Genomic DNA, 27,994 nt, shown 5'->3' with positions numbered 1-27,994 from the left:
GTAGTAAGATTCTAATATTGTCACAAAGGTCAGCTGACACGTTGCCTCCTGTAAATTTAGCGCACACTGATGCAGGAGATAGATTTAATGGGCAATGGTTGGCAGGCACCCCCCTCCTAAAGACGCAGGGATACTGAGAGAGGAGAGAGCTGGGTGTTGAGGAAGAGGGCAGTAGGCAAGAGAGAGTTAGAGAGAGTGAGAGTGGAGTCGTTTTGCTGTGGCTCCTCAGTAAACCCAAGTTAGAGACAGACAGGGCATTGTATTGACAGCAGCATGATCCTTATCACATTTGGACTCTATCTTCCACTATTGTTTTGTTATGTCTTGTCTCAGTCCTCTTTCCTGGACAATATTCTCTCATTCCCAGCAGGTAAGAGAGCCAGCCGTGTGTGTGTGTGTACATGCGCATACTCATGCATGTGTGTGTGTGTGTTTATATGTGTGTGTGTTTATATATGTGTGTGTGTGTGTTTATATGTGTGTGTGTGTGTGTGTTTATATGTGTGTGTGTGTTTATATATGTGTGTGTGTTTATATGTGTGTGTGTGTGTGTGTGTGTGTTTATATGTGTGTTTGTGTGCGTGCAGGAATATGTCATGCACAGTTTTGACAAGCTGCAGTCCGACCCTGGGTAAACCCCATGTCATGTCTTATCCTGATTGTCTTTGCACTTTGAAGAACTGCGTGTGTTCCTGTGTATTTCCCCTTAATTTCTGGAATATGAAATGCTGTCAGAATGGAAATGTCTCTATAAATAGCGTCTGTGGACAGTTCCTGACAGGGAGGCGGGCATATGGTGCTTCATATGTGTATTCAGCCAGAGCCAGGAGCAGCTCTCTCCAGTGTGGATGACTACACGTATCATGTTACAGCTCCCAGTCTGAATATTCTGCTGTTCTTATTGGATTCTAGTTATTATGTGTTAGATTTGTAGAGCTATTTTACTTGTTTTTGTATATCTATGTAGATACCAGTTCTAGCTTCTAGTATTGTCAATAACCTACCAGACTGTACAGTCGTGGCCAAAAGTTTTGAGAATAACACAAATATTAATTTCCACAAAGTTTGCTGCTTCAGTGTCTTTAGATATTTTTGTCAGATGTTACTATGGAATACTGAAGTATAATTACAAACATTTCATAAGTGTCAAAGGCTTTTATTGACAATTACATGAAGTTGATGGAAAGAGTCAATATTTGCAGTGTTGACCCTTCTTTTTCAAGACCTCTGCAATCCGCCCTGGCATGCTGTCAATTAACTTCAGGGCCACATCCTGACTGATGGCAGCCCATTCTTGCATAATCAATGCTTGGAGTTTGTCAGAATTTCTGGGTTGTTTGTTTGTCCACCCACCTCTTGAGGATTGACCACAAGTTCTCAATGGGATTAAGGTCTGGGGAGTTTCCTGGCCATGGACCCAAAATATCCATGTTTTGTTCCCCGAGCCACTTAGTTCTCACTTTTGCCTTATGGCAAGGTGCCCCATCATGCTAGAAAGGCATTGTTCGTCACCAAACTGTTCCTGGATGGTTGGGAGAAGTTGTTCTCAGAGGATGTGTTGGTACCATTCTTTATTCATGGCTGTGTTCTTAGGCAAATTTGTGAGTGAGCGCACTCCCTTGGCTGAGAAGCAACCCCACACATGAATGGTCTCAGGATGCTTTACGGTTGGCATGACACAGGACTGATGGTAGCGCTCACCTTATCTTCTCCGCACAAGCTTTTTTCTGGATGCCCCAAACAATCGGAAAGGGGATTCATCAGAGAAAATGACTTTACCCCAGTCCTCAGCAGTCCAATCCCTGTACCTTATGCAGAATATCAGTATGTCCCTGATGTTTTTCCTGGAAAGAAGTGGCTTCTCTGCTGCACTTCTTGACACCAGGCCATCCTCCAAAAATCTTTGCCTCACTGTGCGTGCAGATGCACTCACACCTGCCTGCTGCCATTCCTGAGCAAGCTCTGTACTGGTGGTGCCCCGATCCCGCAGCTGAATCAACTTTAGGAGACGGTCCTGGTGCTTGCTGGACTTTCTTGGGCTCCCTGAAGCCTTCTTCACAACAATTGAACCGCTCTCCTTGAAGTTCTTGATGATCCGATAAATGGTTGATTTAGGTGCAATCTTACTGGCAGCAATATCCTTGCCTGTGAAGCCCGTTTTGTGCAAAGCAATGATGACGGCACGTGTTTCCTTGCAGGTAACCATGATTGACAGAGGAAGAGCAATGATTCCAAGCACCACCCTCCTTTTGAAGCTTCCAGTCTGTTATTCGAACTCAATCAGCATGACAGAGTGATCTCCAGCCTTGTCCTCGTCAACACTCACACCTGTGTTAACGAGAGAATCACTGACGTGATGTCAGCTGGTCCTTTTGTGGCAAGGCTGAAATGCAGTGGAAATGTTTTTGGGGGATTCAGGTCATTTGCATGGCAAAGAGGGACTTTGCAATTAATTGCAATTCATCTGATCACTCTTCATAACATTCTGGAGTATATGCAAATTGCCATTATACAAACTGAGGCAGCAGACTTTGTGAAAATTAATATTTGTGTCATTCTCAAAACATTTGGCCACAGCTGTACATTTGGATACATTTACAGATCACTTTCAGTTCAGCTGATGTTTGCTGTGAAGGGGAGGATCTGCTGATTGAGTGGATTTTAACTTGGAAGCTGCAACACCACTTCTTTGCCAATGCCCCTATGCAGGAGCTTTTCCTTTATGGCTTGTTAGTGAGGTGTTGTCTGGTCTCTGCCTCTGCAGGATGCAGTAACATACAGATTGTTATACACACCTTACCATCCACTCTGATGCAGTTAGAAATAAGCCAACATTGAGTTTTCTTTAAGCCCCTTCAACTAGTTTTGACACTGACTCTATTCATTTAATTTCCCACTGATGTCAACATGACAAACAAATGAAATATGTCTATTACAAGGACATCCTCTGCAGGGTCGGTGTGTGTTTATTTCCCATGTGACTGACTTACCGTACTGTCCACTACTTTCCTCAGCTCTCCAACAACAACCTGCCCTGGACCAGCAGAGGACATTCAACCCCTGCTGTTTACTGAGTCCACCCCCGCCCCCCCTGTTCCCCCCTCCTCCCTCACTGTGGCACCGCAGTGGTCATGTGAGTCCAAAGTCATGTGACTTGCCCGTGTGACAAGTGTATGATTGTTGATTTGTCCTTGGGTGCTGTCCAAACCTCACTCCCTGGCTACGTTCCAAATGGCACCCTATTCCCTATTTAGCGTACTACATTTGATAGGGCTGTGGTCAAAATTAGTGGACTATAAAGTATAGGGAACAGCGTGTCATTTCTGACTTAGCCTCCCTCTTGCCCTCCTCCGCCACTGACTAAGAGCAGTAGGGATTTCTGATGATAGAGTAGGTATGATGATAGAGTAGGTGTGTGCAGGAAGCAATGGATTAACTGGTCTCCCACGAGTGCTGACTGCAGATCAGGGTTGATGAGGGGATACGACCTTAGAGGGTCCTGTTAGAGATACAACTCTGTCTGTTAGAGGGTCCTCTTAGAAATACAACTCTGTCTGTTAGAGGGTCCTGTTAGAGATAAAACTCTGTCTGTTAGAGGGTCCTGTTAGAGATACAACTCTGTCTGTTAGAGGGTCCTGTTAGAGATACAACTCTGTCTGTTAGAGGGTCCTGTTAGAGATACAACTCTGTCTGTTAGAGGGTCCTGTTAGAGATACAACTCTGTCTGTTAGAGGGTCCTGTTAGAGATACAACTCTGTCTGTTAGAGGGTCCTGTTAGAGATACAACTCTGTCTGTTAGAGGGTCCTGTTAGAGATACAACTCTGTCTGTTAGAGGGTCCTGTTAGAGATACAACTCTGTCTGTTAGAGGGTCCTGTTAGAGATACAACTCTGTCTGTTAGAGGGTCCTGTTAGAGATACAACTCTGTCTGTTAGAGGGTCCTGTTAGAAATACAACTCTCTCTGTTAGAGGGTCCTGTTAGACATACAACTCTGTCTGTTAGAGGGTCCTGTTAGAGATACAACTCTGTCTGTTAGAGGGTCCTGTTAGAAATACAACTCTCTGTTAGAGGGTCCTGTTAGAGATACAACTCTGTCTGTTAGAGGGTCCTGTTAGAGATACAACTCTGTCTGTTAGAGGGTCCTGTTAGAGATACAACTCTGTCTGTTAGAGGGTCCTGTTAGAGATACAACTCTGTCTGTTAGAGGGTCCTGTTAGAGATACAACTCTGTCTGTTAGAGGGTCCTGTTAGAGATACAACTCTGTCTGTTAGAGGGTCCTGTTAGAGATACAACTCTGTCTGTTAGAGGGTCCTGTTAGAGATACAACTCTGTCTGTTAGAGGGTCCTGTTAGAGATACAACTCTGTCTGTTAGAGGGTCCTGTTAGAGATACAACTCTGTCTGTTAGAGGGTCCTGTTAGAGATACAACTCTGTCTGTTAGAGGGTCCTGTTAGAAATACAACTCTCTGTTAGAGGGTCCTGTTAGAGATACAACTCTGTCTGTTAGAGGGTCCTGTTAGAGATACAACTCTGTCTGTTAGAGGGTCCTGTTAGAGATACAACTCTGTCTGTTAGAGGGTCCTGTTAGAGATACAACTCTGTCTGTTAGAGGGTCCTGTTAGAAATACAACTCTGTCTGTTAGAGGGTCCTGTTAGAGATACAACTCTGTCTGTTAGAGGGTCCTGTTAGAAATACAACTCTCTGTTAGAGGGTCCTGTTAGAGATACAACTCTGTCTGTTAGAGGGTCCTGTTAGAGATACAACTCTGTCTGTTAGAGGGTCCTGTTAGAGATACAACTCTGTCTGTTAGAGGGTCCTGTTAGAGATACAACTCTGTCTGTTAGAGGGTCCTGTTAGAGATACAACTCTGTCTGTTAGAGGGTCCTGTTAGAGATACAACTCTGTCTGTTAGAGGGTCCTGTTAGAAATACAACTCTGTCTGTTAGAGGGTCCTGTTAGAGATACAACTCTGTCTGTTAGAGGGTCCTGTTAGAGATACAACTCTGTCTGTTAGAGGGTCCTGTTAGAGATACAACTCTGTCTGTTAGAGGGTCCTGTTAGAGATACAACTCTGTCTGTTAGAGGGTCCTGTTAGAGATACAACTCTGTCTGTTAGAGGGTCCTGTTAGAGATACAACTCTGTCTGTTAGAGGGTCCTGTTAGAAATACAACTCTGTCTGTTAGAGGGTCCTGTTAGAGATACAACTCTGTCTGTTAGAGGGTCCTGTTAGAGATACAACTCTGTCTGTTAGAGGGTCCTGTTAGAGATACAACTCTGTCTGTTAGAGGGTCCTGTTAGAGATACAACTCTGTCTGTTAGAGGGTCCTGTTAGAGATACAACTCTGTCTGTTAGAGGGTCCTGTTAGAGATACAACTCTGTCTGTTAGAGGGTCCTGTTAGAAATACAACTCTGTCTGTTAGAGGGTCCTGTTAGAGATACAACTCTGTCTGTTAGAGGGTCCTGTTAGAGATACAACTCTGTCTGTTAGAGGGTCCTGTTAGAAATACAACTCTGTCTGTTAGAGGGTCCTGTTAGAGATACAACTCTGTCTGTTAGAGGGTCCTGTTAGAGATACAACTCTGTCTGTTAGAGGGTCCTGTTAGAGATACAACTCTGTCTGTTAGAGGGTCCTGTTAGAGATACAACTCTGTCTGTTAGAGGGTCCTGTTAGAGATACAACTCTGTCTGTTAGAGGGTCCTGTTAGAGATACAACTCTGTCTGTTAGAGGGTCCTGTTAGAGATACAACTCTGTCTGTTAGAGGGTCCTGTTAGAGATACAACTCTGTCTGTTAGAGGGTCCTGTTAGAGATACAACTCTGTCTGTTAGAGGGTCCTGTTAGAGATACAACTCTGTCTGTTAGAGGGTCCTGTTAGAGATACAACTCTGTCTGTTAGAGGGTCCTGTTAGAAATACAACTCTGTCTGTTAGAGGGTCCTCTTAGAGATACAACTCTGTCTGTTAGAGGGTCCTGTTAGAGATACAACTCTGTCTGTTAGAGGGTCCTGTTAGAGATACAACTCTGTCTGTTAGAGGGTCCTGTTAGAGATACAACTCTGTCTGTTAGAGGGTCCTGTTAGAGATACAACTCTGTCTGTTAGAGGGTCCTGTTAGAGATACAACTCTGTCTGTTAGAGGGTCCTGTTAGAGATACAACTCTGTCTGTTAGAGGGTCCTGTTAGAGATACAACTCTGTCTGTTAGAGGGTCCTGTTAGAGATACAACTCTGTCTGTTAGAGGGTCCTGTTAGAGATACAACTCTGTCTGTTAGAGGGTCCTGTTAGAGATACAACTCTGTCTGTTAGAGGGTCCTGTTAGAAATACAACTCTGTCTGTTAGAGGGTCCTGTTAGAGATACAACTCTGTCTGTTAGAGGGTCCTGTTAGAGATACAACTCTGTCTGTTAGAGGGTCCTGTTAGAGATACAACTCTGTCTGTTAGAGGGTCCTGTTAGAGATACAACTCTGTCTGTTAGAGGGTCCTGTTAGAGATACAACTCTGTCTGTTAGAGGGTCCTGTTAGAGATACAACTCTGTCTGTTAGAGGGTCCTGTTAGAGATACAACTCTGTCTGTTAGAGGGTCCTGTTAGAGATACAACTCTGTCTGTTAGAGGGTCCTGTTAGAAATACAACTCTGTCTGTTAGAGGGTCCTGTTAGAGATACAACTCTGTCTGTTAGAGGGTCCTGTTAGAGATACAACTCTGTCTGTTAGAGGGTCCTGTTAGAGATACAACTCTGTCTGTTAGAGGGTCCTGTTAGAGATACAACTCTGTCTGTTAGAGGGTCCTGTTAGAGATACAACTCTGTCTGTTAGAGGGTCCTGTTAGAGATACAACTCTGTCTGTTAGAGGGTCCTGTTAGAGATACAACTCTGTCTGTTAGAGGGTCCTGTTAGAGATACAACTCTGTCTGTTAGAGGGTCCTGTTAGAAATACAACTCTGTCTGTTAGATGGTCCTCTTAGAGATACAACTCTGTCTGTTAGAGGGTCCTGTTAGAGATACAACTCTGTCTGTTAGAGGGTCCTGTTAGAGATACAACTCTGTCTGTTAGAGGGTCCTGTTAGAGATACAACTCTGTCTGTTAGAGGGTCCTGTTAGAGATACAACTCTGTCTGTTAGAGGGTCCTGTTAGAGATACAACTCTGTCTGTTAGAGGGTCCTGTTAGAGATACAACTCTGTCTGTTAGAGGGTCCTGTTAGAGATACAACTCTGTCTGTTAGAGGGTCCTGTTAGAGATACAACTCTGTCTGTTAGAGGGTCCTGTTAGAGATACAACTCTGTCTGTTAGAGGGTCCTGTTAGAGATACAACTCTGTCTGTTAGAGGGTCCTGTTAGAGATACAACTCTGTCTGTTAGAGGGTCCTCTTAGAAATACAACTCTGTCTGTTAGAGGGTCCTGTTAGAGATACAACTCTGTCTGTTAGAGGGTCCTGTTAGAAATACAACTCTGTCTGTTAGAGGGTCCTGTTAGAGATACAACTCTGTCTGTTAGAGGGTCCTGTTAGAGATACAACTCTGTCTGTTAGAGGGTCCTGTTAGAAATACAACTCTCTCTGTTAGAGGGTCCTCTTAGAGCTGATGACTGAATGGAAGAGTGTTTTTGTCTGATTGGTTTAGAATGAGGAGTCCAGTAAGGGGGGTAATCACAGAGAAGATCCAGATACAGGGACGGAGCTGAAAGGTCCCAGCTGTGTCCCAGGCCCCCCTGGCCCCAACGGACCCCCCGGTCCTCAGGTAGGTAAACTTATCCACCCCCAACTGTCTTCTGTTAACGTTGTCATCCCACTGGCTTCATCAATTCAATATATATATTTTTTAAGCCAGATAATGGCCAATACAGTTATAATACGGTTATAATGCAAATATTTGGAAGAGTATTTAATCAGGGTTTATCAGGTGGAGATCCCAGTTAGTTGCCTGAGCTTCCTTACTTGTCAGTAATGGTGGTATACAGGTGTTGGGGGGGTTGGCTAAGTCCTCTATAGGCCTCTAGCAACTCTTTACCATCTGAGACCCGTGTGAGATCCTTCTCCCTTCCTCTTGTACCTCTAGAGCTGGGGACAGTGACAGGGACGGGGATTACATGGAGCTCTGCAACACAGCAGCCCATTAATGCTCCACATTTAGACACGACACAAATAGCCTTTTTCCACTGGCTGCCACTACTCTCCGTCCCTCCACACACCATTCTTAGAAACAAACCAAACAGCCCAGTCTGCTTGGAAAGATATATTGAGTGGAGGGAGTCAATTCCTGTATCGTCAATTCCTGTATCGTCAATTCCTGTATTGCTGTGTGGAGGGTGGTGGTGGTTTTGCTGTGTGGAGGGTGGTGGTGTTGCTGTGTGGAGGGTGGTGGTGGTGTTGCTGTGTGGAGGGTGGTGGTGTTACTGTGTGGAGGGTGGTGGTATTGCTGTGTGGAGGGTGGTGGTGTTGCTGTGTGGATGGTGGGTGGGTGGTGGTGTTGCTGTGTGGATGGTGGGTGGGTGGTGGTGTTGCTGTGCGGAGGGTGGTGGTGTTACTGTGTGGAAGGTGGTGGTGTTGCTGTGTGGATGGTGGGTGGGTGGTGGTGTTGCTGTGCGGAGGGTGGTGGTGTTACTGTGTGGAGGGTGGTGGTATTGCTGTGTGGATGGTGGGTGGGTGGGTGGTGGTGTTGCTGTGCGGAGGGTGGGTGGTGGTGTTGCCTTGTGGAGGGTGGTGGTGTTGCTGTGTGGAGGGTGGTGGTGTTGCTGTGTGGAGGGTGGTGGTGTTGCTGTGTGGATGGTGGGTGGGTGGGTGGTGGTGTTGCTGTGCGGAGGGTGGGTGGTGGTGTTGCCTTGTGGAGGGTGGTGGTGTTGCTGTGTGGAGGGTGGTGGTGTTGCTGTGTGGAGGGTGGTGGTGTTGCTGTGTGGAGGGTGGGAGGGTGGTGGTGTTGCTGTGCAGAGGGTGGGTGGGTGGTGGTGTTGCTGTGCGGAGGGTGGTGGTGTTGCCGTGTGGAGGGTGGGTTGGTGATGGTGTTGCTGTGTGGAGGGTGGTGGTGTTGCCGTGTGGAGGGTGGGAGGGTGGTGGTGTTGCTGTGCAGAGGGTGGTGGTGTTGCCGTGTGGAGGGTGGTGGTGTTGCTGTGTGGAGGGTGGGTGGGTGGTGGTGTTGCTGTGTGGAGGGTGGGTGTTTGGTGGTGTTGCCGTGTGGAGGGTGGGTGGGTGGAGGTGTTGCCGTGTGGAGGGTGGTGGTGTTGCCATGTGGAGGGTGGTGGTGTTGCTGTGTGGAGGGTGGGTGGGTGGTGGTGTTGCTGTGTGGAGGGTGGGTGTTTGGTGGTGTTGCCGTGTGGAGGGTGGGTGGGTGGTGGTGTTGCCGTGTGGAGGGTGGTGGTGTTGCCATGTGGAGGGTGGTGGTGTTGCTGTGTGGAGGGTGGTGGTGTTGCTGTGTGGAGGGTGGTGGTGTTGCTGTGTGGAGGGTGAGTGGGTGGTGGTGTTGCTGTGTGGAGGGTGGGTGGGTGGTGGTGTTGCTGTGCGGAGGGTGGTGGTGTTGCTGTGTGGAGGGTGGTGGTGTTGTGGTGGTGTTGCTGTGTGGAGGGTGGTGGTGTTGTGTTGGTGGGTGGTGGTGTTGTGGTGGGTGGTGGTGTTGCTGTGTGGAGGGTGGTGGTGTTGTGTTGGTGTTGCTGTGTGGAGGGTGGGGGTGTTGTGGTGGTGTTGCTGTGTGGTGGGTGGTGGTGTTGTGGTGGGTGGTGGTGTTGCTGTGTGGAGGGTGGTGGTGTTGTGGTGGTGTTGCTGTGTGGAGGGTGGTGGTGTTGTGGTGGTGTTGCTGTGTGGAGGGTGGTGGTGTTGTGGTGGTGTTGCTGTGTGGAGGGTGAGGGTGGTGGTGTTGCTGTGTGGTGAGTGGTGGTGTTGCTGTTTGGAGGGTGGTGGTGTTGCTGTGTGGAGGGTGGTGGTGTTGTAATGCAGACAATCCTATAGTAATTCCAGAGTCCTATAAATGGCCACTTGCCTAGATGGCAACCTGTCACGGAGAGGAGAACATGATTGGTAGACTCTTCAGATTTGTCTTTCACATCCGTATTCATACACAATTTAGCCTATACAGTATGGCACCGGAGTTAGCTGACTGCAAAGGAAGCTAACAACAAACACATTTGGTGTCAGTATGGATCCTGTACCTGCTCATTGAAATGACATTGTGAAGGGAAATAATATTTAGAATATTACTGGGATTGTAAATAATCAGTCGATGGCATAAAGACAGAAAAAGCCCATGTTCTGATTGGTTAGATATCTGATTATTGTTGACCTTCTACAGGGTCCAGCTGGGCTACCAGGTCTGAAGGGACCAAAAGGTGAAAAGGTAAGTGTCATTTATGAACAGTTTTTTATAAACAGTTGAATGATTGAAAACTGCCATTATACGAAGCGGAAAGGCCTTGTATGAAAAAGCAGCAGTTATATCTCTCTCTCTCTTTGTCTCTCTTTCTCGCTCTCTCTCTCTCTCTCTCTCTCTCTCTCTCTCTCTCTCTCTCTCTCTCTCTCTCTCTCCACCTCCATCCAACGATCTTGTTGCCAGGGAGAACTGGGACGACCTGGACAAAAGGTGAGAGCACCCATTGATCATTCTATTAGCTCTGCTAAGTGGATTTGCTGAAAAATGGGATCCAGTCCCTCCTCAGTCTGTCTGGTGGGCTGTAACTCACGTCCCCGCCGCCCGCCTGTCCGCCCGCCTGTCCGCCCGCTGCCTGCTTATGAGCATTATGAAATTCAGAGAAAGACAAGCAGCACAACCTTGACACGATGCCAGGACAGCTAGGAAACAGAGAGAGAAAGACAAGCAGCACAACCTGGACACGATGCCAGGACAGCTAGGACACAGAGAGAGAAAGACAAGCAGCACAACCTGGACACGATGCCAGGACAGCTAGAAAACAGAGAGAGAAAGACAAGCAGCACAACCTGGACACGATGCCAGGACAGCTAGGATACAGAGAGAGAAACACAAGCAGCACAACCTGGACACGATGCCAGGACAGCTAGGACACAGAGAGAGAAAGACAAGCAGCACAACCTGGACACGATGCCAGGACAGCTAGGAAACAGAGAGAGAGAGAAAGACAAGCAGCACAACCTGGACACGATGCCAGGACAGCTAGGATAACAGAGAGAGCCGCTGAGATAGAAGATGGATAGAATCATTCTGCTGAGTTGGAGAGGAGAGTGGATGAACCTCCCATCCCGTCCCATGTCTCCTCTAACAGATGGGGAACTTATGGTCACCCTGTTAGCTCCTGAAACCTATCCAGCTTCACCCTTCACCCTTCCTGTTCAGGAGGATGCAGCGTTACAGCACCTTCACATAGAGATGTATTGCATAGAAAATAGATCATTGTCGGAGGGACAGGAGAGGAGTGAGACCTGTCAGAAGAGTAGTGTGGTCCTAATCAATTGGTGTCTGCAGTTATGTATTAAAACAGTTCCGTTGGGAGAGCTTCACACTGCGTCCCAAATGGCACCCTATTCCCTTTATAGTTCAATACTTTTGACCAGGGCCCATGGTCAAAAGTAGTGCACTATATAGAGAATAGGGTTCCATTTGGGACGTGTCCTCAGTCACTGCCCTGCTCTGTCTGAGCTGCAGGGCTGGCTGTGTACAGCAGCAGCATTGCAGTGCAATTTGGCTTTGTGCTCGAGCCAGACCATAAATCATTTTATTTCCCACAAGCAGAGGGCCGTCCTGTTCTATATATACGGCCTATCATTTAATTAAAGAGGACAGAGTGACAGACCTTGTTAAAGTCCTCTCTCTCCACATGATGGACCAGGGTAAAAACAGAACACAGGTTGTCATGTCAACATCCCGACCGGCTTATGGAATTCTCTGTAACTATTCAGAACAATCATGTTTGTAACTCCTGCTGTATGTTACTTCTATGATATTACACATGGAAATATTATACTGTACACTACACAGCTTACATGGATAGCTGCTGATTCATTCAATAATGCTTTTGTTTTTTAAATGATGCTAGGTCAGCTGGTAATTTTGTATATATGGCAGTCTTCATGCCCTGTGTTTTCTAGTCAGTTCAGAACTTCTGGTCTGGTTGAAGTAGTGTTCTAACGGTTCTGATATGGCTCAGCTATTCCCAGACATACCCTATGTACCGTACACATGAGGCTGCTGAGGGGAGGACCATAGAAACCATGGAAACCATGTGTTTGATGTATTTGATACCATTCCACAATATCCGCTCCAACCATTACCATGAGTCCGTCCTCCCCAATTGAGGTGCCACCAACCTCCTGTGGTAATGTGTGATAACTGTAAAAGTCTGCTAAATCAGGGATTCCCAAAGTGGAGCTTCTGCAGGGAGTCTGCGGCATGATTCTTATTTTTTTAACAACAATAATAATACATTCATTAATCAAATGTTTTTAAATTAATATTGCTAGCAACAACCGATTAAACACATTTTGCAGAAGGGATCTGTGAAAAGTTTTTAGACTAGAGGGTGCAATACAATACAATGTATTATTCAACCACAATTTCTGTTAAACCTCAGACGCACAGCCTGGGACTGGGAGGTTCATCTGTACATAGGTATCCACAGTTCTCCATCAATTATACATTCTAAATTCTTCTTGTATTCCCCAAAATGTTGTTTTGAACATAATGGCACTGTAATTTATGCCTAAAACTGCAACATTTGCCAGTCTCCTTGGCAAAATGGGTAGAACTAATTTGGTCACCTATTTTAGTTTTAGTCTTAGACCTAGATTTAATCAGATCAAGTGTTAACAGGCGATAGCCAACACCTGCATAGCTGATGTTTTGGCGGTGTCAGAGGTGTAACTCTGTTCGAGCTGTCACATCGGTGAGAGGCAGCTGCTCATGTGGTCATTTTCATCAAGCCACATCCATTCCACTTGTCAGAAGTTCAGAATGAGAAAGTGTAGGCTATATAGAAACGACACTCAAACAATATAATAAGGATTTACACTGAGTGGACAAAACATTACGGAAAAACATTATGCTCTTTCCATAACCTCTACAGGATTGGTGGGTCCCCCTCAGGAAGGTTGAGCTAACGTAGGCTAATGCGATTAGCATGAGGTTGTAAGTAACAAGAAAATTTCGCAGGACATATACATATCTGATATTGGCAGAAAGCTTAAATTGTTGTTAATCTAACTGCACTGTCCAATTTACAGTAGCTATTACAGTGAAAGAATACCATGCTATTGTTTGAAGAGAGTGTTCTTTCCATAACATAGACTGACCAGGTGAATCCAGGTGAAAGTTATGATCCCGTATTGATGTAATTTGTTAAATCCACTTCAGTCAGTGTAGATGAAGGGGAGGAAACAGGTTAAAGAAGGATTTTTAAGCCTTGAGACAATTGGGACATGGATTGTGTATGTGTGCCATTCAGAGGGTGAATGGGCAAGACAAAATATTTAAGTGCCTTTGAACGGGGTATGGTAGTAGGTGCCAGGCGCACCAGTTTGTGTCAAGAACTGCAGCGCTGCTGGGTTTTTCATGCTCAGTTTCCTGTGTGTATCAAGAATGGTCAACCACCCCAAAGGACATCCAGCAACTTGCCACAACTGTGGGAAGCATTGGAGTCAACATGGGCCAGCATCCCTGTGGAATGCTTTCGACACCTTGTAGACTCCATGCCCCGACGAATTGAGGCTGTTCTGTTACAGTTATCGTTTTTTCCCCCAGGGCGTCTCATTATCATAGCTTTAGTCAGAAAAATAAGTTGTCAAGTATTTTCTGTGATAGTTATTGTTGACGAAATTTACACTGGTACTAGAATTGCAAGAAATTAGCTTTAAAATGGCAAAATGGCCTCTATGCCCAAAGGCAAAATGTGTAGAATTACAAGTAATGAGCTTTTCTTCTCTGACGCTAAGAGGGGGGCCTTTAAAGATGTATTTCCCAGGGCCCAAGACTTGAAGTCATAGTAAAATTGCTTGTATGCTATTTATAGTCCACTCTGAAGTAGGACTTGTGTTCTGATATTATGAGGGGGTCCCTGATGAATTTGCTATCACAAAAGGGGTCCCCCACACAAAAACTATTTGGGAACCCTGTGCTAAAGAAATTATGTTGTGGCCCATCAGGGTCGGACTGGGCCTCCAGGTCTCCCGGGGCGCCAGGGACCAGCCGGGTGGCCAGGACCAAATGGGCCCAAGGTGAGTAAGTCCTATTTCATGGTGCCCATATGTCAATATGATATTATACCGTACCATAGTATGGTGTAAAAAATGATAGAACACAAATTATGCAATAAGATAAGATGGCATGTGTGTTCCTGTACCTACAGGTGTTAGATCTTAATTTGACCAGTTTCGTGGCAAGAGTAAAATAATCTTGCAGCAGGAGGATTTGATTATTTAAAAAAGGGATAATTTCTAATGAGAAAGGACTGTAGTTTTGATAGGCCACAGCAGGCTATATATTAGGAGTGAGATCGAGAAAGAGAACTGTGTGTTTTCAGTGAATTTATGTAAATCATGAGGCTCATTTGAATTTCCTACGGTGCAGGAAAATTCTCTGCGACAACAGAGTGATCAAATTAAGATACCACGTCTGTATGATATTATTTGTCAAGGTAGATGAAGAATGTGTGTGTGTGTGTGTGTGTGTGCCTGCGTGCGTGCGTGCGTGTGGCAGGGGGAGAAGGGAGATGGTGGATTGATGGGAATACCTGGAGCAAGAGGACCTCTTGGACCTAAGGTCTGTGAACCTTCATCTTTCACCGAGAAAATTGTCTGATTTCAACCATAATGTTATTCATAATTTCTATACTTCAGACCTCTGATCTTCCTTCTTAGGGTTTACCTGGATACAAAGGAGAAAAGGTGGGTGATTACTTCAAATGTTTTTGACTGCTTTCTTTTATTCTATTACATTACAAACCATATTTTAGTTCCTCTGGGTTGGTTCAGCAACATGTGTGTGTTTTCAGTGTATCTGCCTGATCAGGTCTCCTGTTTATGGATGTTTTGTTTACAGTTGTTTTGTCTCCTGTCTGTCTCATCAGGGTTCCCGTGGTGACCGCAGTGAGAGCGGGATGAAGGGAGACAAGGGCACAATGGGCTTTCCTGGAATGCTTGGACAGAAAGTGAGACATACATCTTGTAATCTCTTGATCTAGACATTATCTGATGTTTATCAGCTGCTGGGGTTGATCTGGAGGGAGGGGAGGAGGAGGAGGAGGAGCAGGAGGAGGAGGTCAATGTAGGGTGACATGTAGTGGAGGTTCATTGAACAACAGGATAAAAACAGAATCAACTGGCCCTCCATAATAACTCAAGAACACAATTCTAAATGTGACCACAGTTATTTATATGACGTACCGGCATATGTTGTTGTTGATGGAGTGCTGTGGTTTATGTCCTCAGGGTGAAATGGGTCCAAAGGGAGAACCTGGAATCTCAGGCAATAGAGGACCGACGGGCAGACCAGGGAAGAGGGGCAAACAGGTGAGAGAGATATCTTATTATTAAACAGGTGAGAGATATACTTTATTAGTAAACAGGTGAGAGATATACTTGATTAGTAAACAGGTGAGAGATATACTGCATCCTACTGCTGGCTTGCTTCTGAAGCTAAGCAGGGTTGGTCCTGGTCAGTCCCTGGATGGGAGACCAGATTCTGCTGGAAGTGGTGTTGGAGGGCCAGTAGGAGTCACTCTTTCCTCTGGTCTAAAATAATATCCCAGGGCAGTGATTGGGGACATGTGCTGTCTTTCGGGTGGGACGTTAAACAGGTGTCCTAACTCTCTGTGGTCACTAAAGATCCCATGGCACTTATTGTTAGAGTAGGGGTGTTAACCCTGGTGTCCTGGCTAAATTCCCAATCTGGCCCTCAAACCATCACGGCCACCTAATCATCCCAAGCTTACTGTTGGCTCATTCACCCCCCCTCCCCTGAAACTATTCCCCAGGTCATTGCTGTAAATGAGAATGTGTTCTCAGTCAACTTACCTGGTAAAATAACGGTAAATAAATAAATAAATAAATACTTGATTAGTAAACAGGTGAGAGATATACTTGATTATTAAACAGGTGAGAGATATACAGCATTAAACAGGTGAGAGAGATGCTGTATTAAACAGGTGAGAGAGATGCTGTATTAAACAGGTGAGAGATATACTGTATTAAACAGGTGAGAGATATACTGTATTATCAAATCAAATTTATTTTTATATAGCCCTTCGTACATCAGCTGATATTCTCAAAGTGCTGTACAGAAACCCAGCCTAAAACCCCAAACAGCAAGCAAAGCATGTGAAAGAAGCACGGTGGCTAGGAAAAACTCCCTAGGAAAAACTCCCTAGAAAGGCCAAAAACCTAGGAAGAAACCTAGAGAGGAACCAGGCTATGAGGGGTGGCCAGTCCTCTTCTGGCTGTGCAGGGTGGATATTATAACAGAACATGGTCAAAATGTTAAAATGTTAAAATGTTCATAAATGACCAGCATGGTCAAATAATAATAATCATAGTAGTTGTCGAGGGTGCAACAAGCACGTCCGGTGAACAGGTCAGGGTTCCATAGACGCAGGCAGAACAGTTGAAACTGGAGCAGCAGCACGGCCAGGTGGACTGGGGACAGCAAGGAGTCATCATACCAGGTAGTCCTGAGGCATGGTCCTAGGGCTCAGGTCCTCCGAGAGAAAGACAGAAAGAGAGAAAGAGAGAATTAGAGAGAGCATATTTAAATACACACAGGACACCGGATAAGACAAGAGAAATACTCCAGATGTAACAGACTGACCCTAGCCCCGACACATAAACTACTGCAGCATAAATACTGGAGGCTGAGACAGGAGGGATCAGAAGACACTGTGGCCCCATCCGATGATACCCCCGGACAGGGCCAAACAGGCAGGATATAACCCCACCCACTTTGCCAAAGCACAGCCCCCACACCACTAGAGGGATGTCTCCAACCACCAACTTACCGTCCTAAGACAAGGCCGAGTATAGCCCACAACGATCTCCGCCACGGCACAACCCAAGGGGGGGGCGCCAACCCAGACAGGAAGACCACGTCAGTGACTCAACCCACTCAAGTGACGCACCCCTCCCATGGACGGCATGGAAGAACACCAGTAGGCCAGTGACTCAGCCCCTGTAAAAGGGTTAGAGGCAGAGAATCCCAGTGGAAAGAGGGGAACCGGAAAGGCAGAGACAGCAAGGGCGGTTCGTTGCTCCAGCCTTTCCGTTCACCTTCACACTCCTGGGCCAGACTATACTTAATCATAGGACCTACTGAAGAGATAAGTCTTCAGTAAAGACTTAAAGGTTGAGACTGAGTCTGCGTCTCTCACATTGGTAGGCAGACCATTCCATAAAAATTGAGCTCTATAGGAGAAAGCCCTACCTCCAGCCGTTTGCTTAGAAATTCTAGGGACAATTAGGAGGCCTGCGTCTTGTGACCGTAGCGTACGTGTAGGTATGTACGGCAGGACCAAATCGGAAAGATAGGTAGGAGCAAGCCCATGTAATGCTTTGTAGGTTAGCAGTAAAACCTTGAAATCAGCCCTTGCCTTAACAGGAAGCCAGTGTAGGGAGGCTAGCACTGGAGTAATATGATCACATTTTTTGGTTCTAGTCAGGATTCTAGCAGCCGTATTTAGCACTAACTGAAGTTTATTTAGTGCTTTATCCGGGTAGCCGGAAAGTAGAGCATTGCAGTAGTCCAGCCTAGAAGCAACAAAAGCATGGATGAACTTTTCTGCGTCATTTTTGGACAGAAAATTTCTGATTTTTGCAATGTTACGTAGATGGAAAAAAGCTGTTCTTGAAACAGTCTTGATATGTTCTGATCAACAAGATCAGGGTCCAGAGTAACGCCGAGGTCCTTCACAGTTTTATTTGTGACGACTGTACAACCATCCAGATTAATTGTCAGATTCAACAGAAGATCTCTTTGTTTCTTGGGACCTAGAACAAGCATCTCTGTTTTGTCCGAGTTTAAAAGTAGAAAGTTTGCAGCCATCCACTTCTTTATGTCTGAAACACAGGCTTCTAGCGAGGGCAATTTTGGGGCTTCACCATGTTTCATTGAAATGTACAGCTGTGTGTCGTCCGCATAGCAGTGAAATTTAACATTATGTTTTCGAATGACATCCCCAAGAGGTAAAATATATAGTGAAAACAATAGTGGTCCTAAAACGGAACCTTGAGGAACACCGAAATTTACAATTGATTTGTCAGAGGACAAACCATTCACAGAGACAAACTGATATCTTTCCGACAGATAAGATCTAAACCAGGCCAGAACTTGTCCATGTAGACCAATTTGGGTTTCCGATCTCTCCAAAAGAATGTGGTGATCGATGGTATCAAAAGCGGCACTAAGATCTAGGAGCACGAGGACAGATGCAGAGCCTCGGTCTGACGTCATTAAAAGGTAATTTACCACCTTCACAAGTGCAGTCTCAGTGCTATGATGGGGTCTAAAACCAGACTGAAGCGTTTCGTATACATTGTTTGTCTTCAGGAAGGCAGTGAGTTGCTGTGCAACAGCTTTTTCTAAAATTTTTGAGAGGAATGGAAGATTCGATATAGGCCGATAGTTTTTGATAATTTCTGGATCAAGATTCGGCTTTTTCAAGAGAGGCTTTATTACTGCCACTTTTAGTGAGCTTGGTACACATCCGGTGGATAGAGAGCCGTTTATTATGTTCAACATAGGAGGGCCAAGCACAGGAAGCAGCTCTTTCAGTAGTTTAGTTGGAATAGGGTCCAGTATGCAGCTTGAGGGTTTGGAGGCCATGATTATTTTCATCATTGCGTCAAGAGATATAGTACTAAAACACTTTAGTATCTCCCTTGATCCTAGGTCCTGGCAGAGTTGTGCAGACTCAGGACAATGGAGCTTTGGAGGAATACCCAGATTTAAAGAGGAGTCTGTAATTTGCTTTCTAATGATCATGATCTTTTCCTCAAAGAAGTTCATAAATTTATTACTGCTGAAGTGAAAGCCATCCTCCATTTGCGAAGGCTGCTTTTTAGTTAGCTTTGCGACAGTATCAAAAAGAAATTTCGGATTGTTCTTATTTTCCTCAATTAAGTTGGAAAAATAGGATGATCGAGCAGCAGTAAGGGCTCTTCGATACTGCACGGTACTGTCTTTCCAAGCTAGTCGGAGGACTTCCAGTTTGGTGTGGCGCCATTTCCGTTCCAATTTTCTGGAAGCTTGCTTCAGAGCTCGTGTATTTTCTGTATACCAGGGAGCTAGTTTCTTATGACAGATGTTTTTAGTTTTTAGGGGTGCAACTGCATCTAGGGTATTGCGCAAGGTTAAATTGAGTTCCTCGGTTAGGTGGTTAACTGATTTTTGTCCTCTGACGTCCTTGGGTAGGCAGAGGCAGTCTGGAAGGGCATCAAGGAATCTTTGGGTTGTCTGAGAATTTATAGCACGACTTTTAATGCTCCTTGGTTGGGGTCTGAGCAGATTATTTGTTGCAATTGCAAACGTAATAAAATGGTGGTCCGATAGTCCAGGATTATGAGGAAAAACATTTAGATCCACAACATTTATTCCATGGGACAAAACTAGGTCCAGAGTATGACTGTGGCAGTGGGTAGGTCCAGAGACATGTTGGACAAAACCCACTGAGTCGATGATGGCTCCGAAAGCCTTTTGGAGTGGGTCTGTGGACTTTTCCATGTGAATGTTAAAGTCACCAAAAATTAGAATATTATCTGCTATGACTACAAGATCCGATAGGAATTCAGGGAACTCAGTGAGGAACACTGCATATGGCCCAGGAGGCCATATGCAGTGAGTGAGTAGGCTGCATAGATTTCATGACTAGAAGCTCAAAAGACGAAAACGTCATTGTTGTTTTTTTTTTTTGTAAATTGAAATTTGCTATCGTAAATGTTAGCAACACCTCCGCCTTTGCCGGATGCACGGGGGGGTATGGTCACTAATGTAACCAGGGGGTGAGGCCTCATTTAACACAGTAAATTCATCAGGCTTAAGCCATGTTTCAGTCAGGCCAATCACATCAAGATTATTATCAGTGATTAGTTCATTGACTATAACTGCCTTGGAAGTGAGGGATCTAACATTAAGTAACCCAATTTTGAGATGTGAGGTATCACAATCTCTTTCAATAATGGCAGGAATGGAGGAGGTCTTTATACTAGTGAGATTGCTAAAGCGAACACCGCCATTTTTTATTTTGCCCAACCTAGATCGAGGCACAGACACGGTCTCAATGGGGAAAGCTGAGCTGACTACGCTGACTGTGCTAGTGGCAGACTCCACTAAGCTGGCAGGCTGGCTAACAGCCTGCTGCCTGGCCTGCACCCTATTTCATTGTGGAGCTAGAGGAGTTAGAGCCCTGTCTATGTTCGTAGATAAGATGAGAGCACCCCTCCAGCTAGGATGGAGTCCGTCACTCCTCAACAGGCCAGGCTTGGTTCTGTTTGTGGGTGAGTCCCAGAAAGAGGGCCAATTATCTACAAATTCTATCTTTTGGGAGGGGCAGAAAACAGTTTTCAACCAGCGATTGAGTTGTGAGACTCTGCTGTAGAGCTCATCACTCCCCCTAACTGGGAGGGGGGCCAGAGACAATTAATCGATGCCGACACATCTTTCTAGCTGATTTACACGCTGAAGCTATGTTGCGCTTGGTGACCTCTGACTGTTTCATCCTAACATCGTTGGTGCCGACGTGGATAACAATATCTCTATACTCTCTACACACGCCAGTTTTAGCTTTAGCCAGCACCGTCTTTAGATTAGCCTTAACGTCGGTAGCCTTGCCCCCTGGTAAACAGTGTATGATCGCTGGATGATTAGTTTTAAGTCTAATACTGCGGGTAATGGAGTCGCCAATGACTAGGGTTTTCAATTTGTCAGAGCTAATGGTGGGAGCCGTCGGCGTCTCAGACCCCACAACGGGAGGAGTAGAGACCAGAGAAGTCTCGGCCTCCGACTCCGACTCGCTTAATGGGGAGAACCGGTTGAAAGTTTCTGTCGGCTGAATAAGCGACACCGGTTGAGCATTCCTACAGCGTTTCCCTCCAGAAGCCATGAGAAAGATGTCCGGCTGCGGGGACCGTGCGAGGGGGTTTATACTAACGTTACTATCTGTACTTACTGGTGGCACAGACGCTGTTTCATCCTTTCCTACACTGAAATTACCCTTGCCTAACGATCGCGTCTGAAGCTGGGCTTGCAGCACAGCTATCCTTGCCGTAAGGCGATCGTTCTCCTGTATATTATAAGTACAACGACTGCAATTAGAAGGCATCATGTTAATGTTACTTAGCTTCGGCTGTTTGAAGTCCTGACGAACCATGTCCAGATAAAACCTCCGGGGTGAAAAAGTTGAGTGAGGGAAAAAGTAAAAATATACGGTAATGAAAAAGTAAAAAACCGTCAGGTATCAAAGTAAGATCGGCAACAAAAACGCACAGCAGCGTAAACAAGTCTGCAAGTTGTGACCGGAAACAGGAAACCAGGCGTAGCCAATTGGATGGAAACCTAGCTACTAATGCGAGTCTGTGTATATGCAGGCTGAGTGTATAGCTGGATCAGAGTCAGATTTAGAGTGATTGGTATGTTCTTTGTTGGAGGCTCTGCCCATTAGGATCTTAATGATATAATATCATATGCTGTTAGAAGCTGTGATTAAAAAAGTTCTGCCGATCTTTTTATTACCTTTATTTAACTAGGTAGGTCAGTTAAGAACAAATTCTTATTTTCAATGACGGCCTAGAAATAGTGGGTTAACTGCCTTGTTCAGGGGCAGAACGTCAGATTTTGACCTTGTCAGCTCGGAGATTTGATCTAGAAACCTTTCGATTACTAGTCCAACGCTCTAACCACTATGCTACCTGCCGCCCTCTTTGAGCAACATACTGTAACTTCAAATCACTATGATGTGGTGACATGTTTTGACCACTGAAGGTTTACCATATGTTTGTCTGTCGATGTTTTTACATGTGGTGTTTTTACATGTGGTGTTTTTCTTGTCTGATTAAACAGGGAGGGAAGGGTGACAATGGGATTATCGGCCCTCTAGGTCCAGCAGGTCCTCAGGGGCCCCCAGGCCACCCTGGTCCCCCAGGTCTCCCAGCCTCAGGTAAGGACTCCACCTCCATCAGCTCTCCCATCTGAGCTTCGCTTCTTTAGAGGACGCTGTAGGGCTAGGGAGTGGGGCTAGGCTAACATGCTATATGTTGCCAGTCTGTGTATATGCAGGCTGAGTGTATAGCTGGATGAATTCTAGGGAGAACATCGAGTCAGATTTAGAGTGATTGGTATGTTCTTTGTTGGAGGCTCTGCCCATTTTCTGGACTCTGAAGGCTAGTTTCTCAGACCTAGATTATTAAACCTTGTCCTGTAATTAAAAGAAAGGCCCAATGGACAATCTCGCTGGAAAGTATATTTTGAGATTTAATATCGTGCCCTGTCAGTGTGTGAAGCTTCAGGGATAGGTGTGAGAAGCTTCAGGGATAGGTGTGAGAAGCTTAAGGTATGGGTCTGAGAAGCTTCAGGGATGGGTGTGAGAAGCTTCAGGGATGGGTGTGAGAAGCTTCAGGGATGGGTGTGAGAAGCTTCAGGGATAGGTGTGAGAAGCTTAAGGTATGGGTCTGAGAAGCTTCAGGGATGGGTGTGAGAAGCTTCAGGGATGGGTGTGAGAAGCTTCAGGGATGGGTGGGAGAAGCTTCAGGGATAGGTGTGAGAAGCTTAAGGTATGGGTCTGAGAAGCTTCAGGGATGGGTGTGAGAATCTTCAGGGATGGGTGTGAGAAGCTTCAGGGATGGGTGTGAGAATCTTCAGGGATGGGTGTGAGAAGCTTCAGGGATGGGTGTGAGAAGCTTCAAGCAGGCAACCTCCCGTGTCAGCATCAGCGAAAGGAAGCAGACATTAAAACACAGCAGGAGGTAACACCAGAGAGCATATTTAGCTTCAGAGGAACCTGATCACCCCCCCTCTCTCCCCCTCCTGAGGTGAAACAGATACCATGAGCGGGGTGGGGTGGCGGGGGGGACTGGGATGGGACGGATGCTAAAGCCATGACATCATGTCCTTAAAACAAATTCATAGTGGGCCAAGAAGCTCCTTACATATTTACAAACATTATGTCACCATGTAATTAAACTGTGACAGCCAGTGTCTTGTTCAGGTGTCTACGCAAATTAAGTTGATTGCTTTACCAACTTGATAAATAGACGAGGGGGCCAGGATAGTGCATTTCATCAGAGGTATTTATAACATATAGTCCCTGTGAGCTCGCTCATGGCTGTCTCTGAATGTGGTACTCTGTGATATAGAGATGGTGTCATGTGTACATCACTTTTTGTACATATGCCTACATTGATAATATATGATCTAAATGTTTATTTCTTGTTCAGGACTCTACGTGATTGGAACGAAAGGTGAGAGGGGGCTACCAGGTCTTCCTGGACCTTGCAGCTGTAACTCCATTAGTGTCAAGAGTCCACAGTTTGATGAACATAGTTCCAGGAGCGACTACACTAAAGTGCCAGCGGTGAGCACGCAAGACAAGTAACACATGATCAACATTTATTGCGAATCATAAACTTGCCTCAGGTAAGGCACTTAATAGGCCAAATTAGTCTTTGTGTTTCACCCAGAATGTGTCTTTTGTTGTTTCTCGTACAGATATTTGTGGTAAACAATCAAGAAGAACTAGATCGTCTTCATACGGACAATGCCCTAGCCTTCCGGAAAGATCAGAGATCGCTTTACTTCAAAGACACCAACGGATGGCTGCCCATTCAGGTACCTCACTTGATACACTATCTTCTAAACGGGATATGTCTAAGTGCTTACAGTATTGCCTGGCAAGGTTCATCTTTAAGTTACAGTTTTATTTCATTTTCTTAGTTTTAGTTTCTAATCTCTGTAAAAGACTTCTTTCTTCCAGCTGACGCCGTTCCAGTCTACGGAGAATGCTCCGGAACAGGAGGGTTACTGTGGCGACAGGATCGTTCAGATTCCCAACGGGGAGGAATGTGACGACGGGAATAGGATTGTCACCGACGGCTGCGTCAGTAAGTCACGTTATCAGAGTGGATGAACCAGAGTCGTGGTTTGGTTCTGCTGATGGTTTCGTTTGTTGAAGCCTGGTGTTGTCGGTTCGATTACCGCATGGGAAGTTGATTTGGATAAATGAACTTGTTAAATGATAATGCTATTGATGACATACAGAAGCACCGGTCAGATTTGGATGGCTATTGATCTCTATCTGTCTCTCTGTGTCTGTCTCTCTCCGTGTGTCTCTGTTTTTCTTTTCTGTTTCTCTCTCCATCTCTTCCTCCTCAGAGTGTAAACATGCTTACTGTGGAGATGGTTATCGCTACGACGGTGCTGAGGAATGTGATGGAAAGGACTTTGGCTATCAGACATGCAACTCATATCTCCCAGGGTTAGTAGGCTTACTGGCTTGATCCATTCTTGTCTGCTTTCCAAATCTTACTGTATGTAACTTCATAACTTTGTGTTCCCTATGAAGCAGTAACTGTCTGCTTTTGTCATGATTAGTTGACAGAGGGTTCTATTTCTCCTTGATTCCCAGGTCTTATGGTCATCTCAGATGCACTCCTTACTGTGTCATTGACTCTACAAACTGCAAGTATTTCACATGAGGAGCAACCTGGACACAGCAGTGGGATCCTTCTTGTCTTGTTTGCTTTGGTACTAACCAGGATGACGGTAATGCAAAAAAAAGATCAACAACAACACTGCAAACAAGAGACTCAAAAAGGAAGTGTTGACAAACTGGACTAAACCTGACAAAATAACTAAAACTACACCCACTAACTCTGTTGTATCGCTGCTGAAGCCATGTAGCTACCGAGGAGGGGGGCGGGGCCAGTAAAACGCTCCCTCATCCATTAGCACTGGACAATTTCACTTTGTCTTAAATAAAACTCAACCCAAGACTGAAGAGGTTCTGCCCACCTGATAGGACCAGCCGCTGAACGAGAGGCGGTCAAGTGAGAGACAGCCAGAAAGTGAGAGACAGCCAATGGGAAAGCTCTGAGTAAGTGAGAGACTCGTGGGTGGAGCCGGAAGCCATATTTACCTCGACGTAGCACTGTTAAAGAGAACCAGGTCTGAACAATCAGAAGCAGGGTGCTGTGTATTTTACTGCAACGTCAATGACGTCATGTACTGTAACATTTGCATGAGGCTGAGATTGCTGTGAGACCATGGCTACAGATGTCACTACCTAGGCATTTAACCAATCACAATACTTACTATCGTTGTCATGAGCTTCGTACTGTGTATATATAGTAGGTATACGTCTCCAATTGTACGTAGGGAGTATATTGTATGTCATCATTTTACTAATCAGGACAGGAGGGGCATGTTATAATGATACAGTATTCAGGAGGATTCTGAGAGCCTTGGTCAGTCTGTACTAAAGAGGCAGATCTTAACCCTTGGTCAGTCTGTACTGAAGAGGCAGATCTTAACCCTTGGTCAGTCTGTACTGAAGAGGCAGATCTTAAGCCTTGGTCAGTCTGTTCTGAAGAGGCAGATCTTAAGTCTTGGTCAGTCTGTACTGAAGAGGAAGATCTAAAGCCTTGGTCAGTCTGTACTGAAGAGGCAGATCTTAACCCTTGATCAGTCTGTACTGAAGAGGCAGATCTTAAGTCTTGGTCAGTCTGTACTGAAGAGGCAGATCTAAAGCCTTGGTCAGTCTGTACTGAAGTGGCAGATCTTAACCCTTGGTCAGTCTGTACTGAAGAGGCAGATCTTAACCCTTGGTCAGTCTGTACTGAAGAGGCAGATCTAAAGCCTTGGTCAGTCTGTACTGAAGAGGCAGATCTTAAGCCTTGGTCAGTCTGTACTGAAGAGGCAGATCTAAAGCCTTGGTCAGTCTGTACTGAAGAGGCAGATCTTAAGCCTTGGTCAGTCTGTACTGAAGAGGCAGATCTTAACCCTTGGTCAGTCTGTACTGAAGAGGCAGATCTAAAGCCTTGGTCAGTCTGTACTGAAGAGGCAGATCTAAAGCCTTGGTCAGTCTGTACTGAAGAGGCAGATCTTAAGCCTTGGTCAGTCTGTTCTGAAGAGGCAGATCTAATGCCTTGGTCAGTCTGTACTGAAGAGGCAGATCTAAAGCCTTTGTCAGATCCTCTTCAGAAGAACAGTAAAGCTATGTACTGTACAGTAGTAGCATTAAGCCAAGATGGCCTCCTGTGGAAATAGCAGCCAAGCTGATAGACCGGGAACCCTCACCTTCTGGTAGAACTGAATATCGGGGTCTTGTCCCAAATGACACCATATTCCCTATGTAGTGCACTTCTTTGGACTGGAGTCCTATGGGCCCTGGTTAAAACTAGTGCACTATATAGGGGATAGTGTGCCATTTGGACAGCCAGGCTCGTGCGCTCTATTAGCTTTTGATGGCACTGTACTGTAGTTGAAGAGGGCCGTTCAGAATCTGGACATTGTGGTCAAGGTCAGCTTTGCTTTAGTTTAGATTGACATTTCCACGATTTAACTCAGGAACCACTAACATAATGTAGCTTGCGGTTTTCAGAGAAACCCTCCCTCATATCCACTGTAGAACACAGATGAGACCACCGAGTCTGTGCTGCACACTGACTGTTACACTATCCCTCTCCTCACTCAGAAGTGCTTACTGTACACGTTGATGACTCATGCCATCAGTCCTCCAGGTAAAGAGGAGGACCTCAGTGAACTACTGTCTGCAGGGAGATATGACACGTGAAGGCTGGCAAACTGTTATTATTACTGCTACTACTACATGTTCTTAAATCATTTCCTCATTGCGGAACAGGAAGCGTTTTTAGCTGCTATTTGGTAGGAAGTGAATTCCGATAGTTAGGGTGGGAAACCTTATGACAGTCTACGGTGCATCAGTTAGAAAGCTCTGGACATCTTTCTGTCTCGTATTTATAGCAGTACTCCTCTTGATACCTCCAGCCTGCCTGCTTAAATAACTGGAGCAGAACTACTGCACCACTCAGTGGAGAACTGAACACTATAGTTGTAGTCTGCATTACTTCCTGTATTCCCTTAGTAGTTTAAGAGAACGTTTCAGGATAAGCTGTTCTTTACCACAAGCTATAGGTCGCCGTGCCAACGGAGGCCGACCTTTAACCTCACCCACACTTAGGAAAATATTGTTGCTCATGTAAAAGTGGATGTATGAAAATATGTAATTTCAAGACTGTTCTAAATGTTATATCTGCATGTTAGTGGTACTGTAACTTACAAGTTTAAAATGCAACCAATTTGCCAAAGGAGGCTGTGAATGAAGCCTACATGCTGTAAGTAAATATTAGTCAACTCTCGACAAGGTATATGCTTTTAAAGAAATATTGATGGTTCTTGTTAATGTAACTGTATAACTGTAATGACTGAATATTACATCAACTTTTATATGACAGGTATAACTGTATTATCCATTGCACCGTGTATAAACACATTAAATATCCATTTGTTTAGCTAATATGAGTGTACTGTATGCTGTAGGTACACTGGTAGCATGTGGTAACATTACACAATGCTTGGTGGTGGTGAATGCGCTCGCATATCAGGATTTCAGAACTCCTCTGATTTCATAATTAAGACATGTTTGACACAGACGTGCATTATTGAGAACAAAATAAAGATGAGAAAATGGAAGCTGTTGACTGTTACAAGCTATTTATTCAGCCAAGGAACTCACATCAAATGTTCAAATAAAAAAAAATTGGTTGCATACACATTTTTGACCAGAGTCAATACTCTCTAGTTAGTGTCAGGGCATCTGGTTGGTCTGACATGGGGCTGGGAGTCAGGGGTTTGTCAGCATCGCCGAGTAGAGGAGTCTCCTCAGTCGTTGACAGTGATTGGATGGTTGGTGTGTGGTGGGGAGCAGACGGACAGTTACGGACATTCTGTTGACGTTCTCTCAGGAAGGAAGAGAACACACTGCACAGCAGTGGACCTGCATCAAGCAGAGAAAAGACGCTGTCAGCAGGCAGCTGCTGACAGAGT

General features: G+C 45.3%; 1 protein-coding gene across 2 annotated transcripts; it reads left to right on the top strand.

Moving 5' to 3' along the window:
* Positions 1-104: 104 nt before the first annotated feature.
* Positions 105-27,640, top strand: LOC106598801 (acetylcholinesterase collagenic tail peptide). 2 transcript variants are annotated; one of them, XM_045719178.1, is made up of 16 exons: positions 105-370; positions 3,015-3,133; positions 7,625-7,741; positions 10,280-10,324; positions 10,541-10,567; positions 14,098-14,169; positions 14,651-14,713; positions 14,812-14,838; positions 15,021-15,101; positions 15,382-15,462; positions 21,995-22,091; positions 23,368-23,504; positions 23,639-23,758; positions 23,904-24,030; positions 24,302-24,404; positions 24,555-27,640. In XM_045719178.1, exons 1-16 carry the CDS (start codon positions 274-276, stop codon positions 24,622-24,624), a joined length of 1,383 nt encoding a protein of 460 aa, XP_045575134.1. In that variant the 5' UTR covers positions 105-273; the 3' UTR covers positions 24,625-27,640. The 2 variants fall into 2 exon arrangements, with proteins under 2 accessions (XP_045575134.1, XP_045575133.1); XM_045719177.1 differs by having other exon boundaries at positions 106-370; positions 23,889-24,030.
* Positions 27,641-27,994: the final 354 nt, after the last annotated feature.

The sequence above is a fragment of the Salmo salar genome, chromosome ssa05, assembly GCF_905237065.1.
Source record: "Salmo salar chromosome ssa05, Ssal_v3.1, whole genome shotgun sequence".
Taxonomy (NCBI): Eukaryota; Metazoa; Chordata; class Actinopteri; order Salmoniformes; family Salmonidae; genus Salmo; species Salmo salar.
This window is presented reverse-complemented; position numbering and strand designations above follow the sequence as displayed.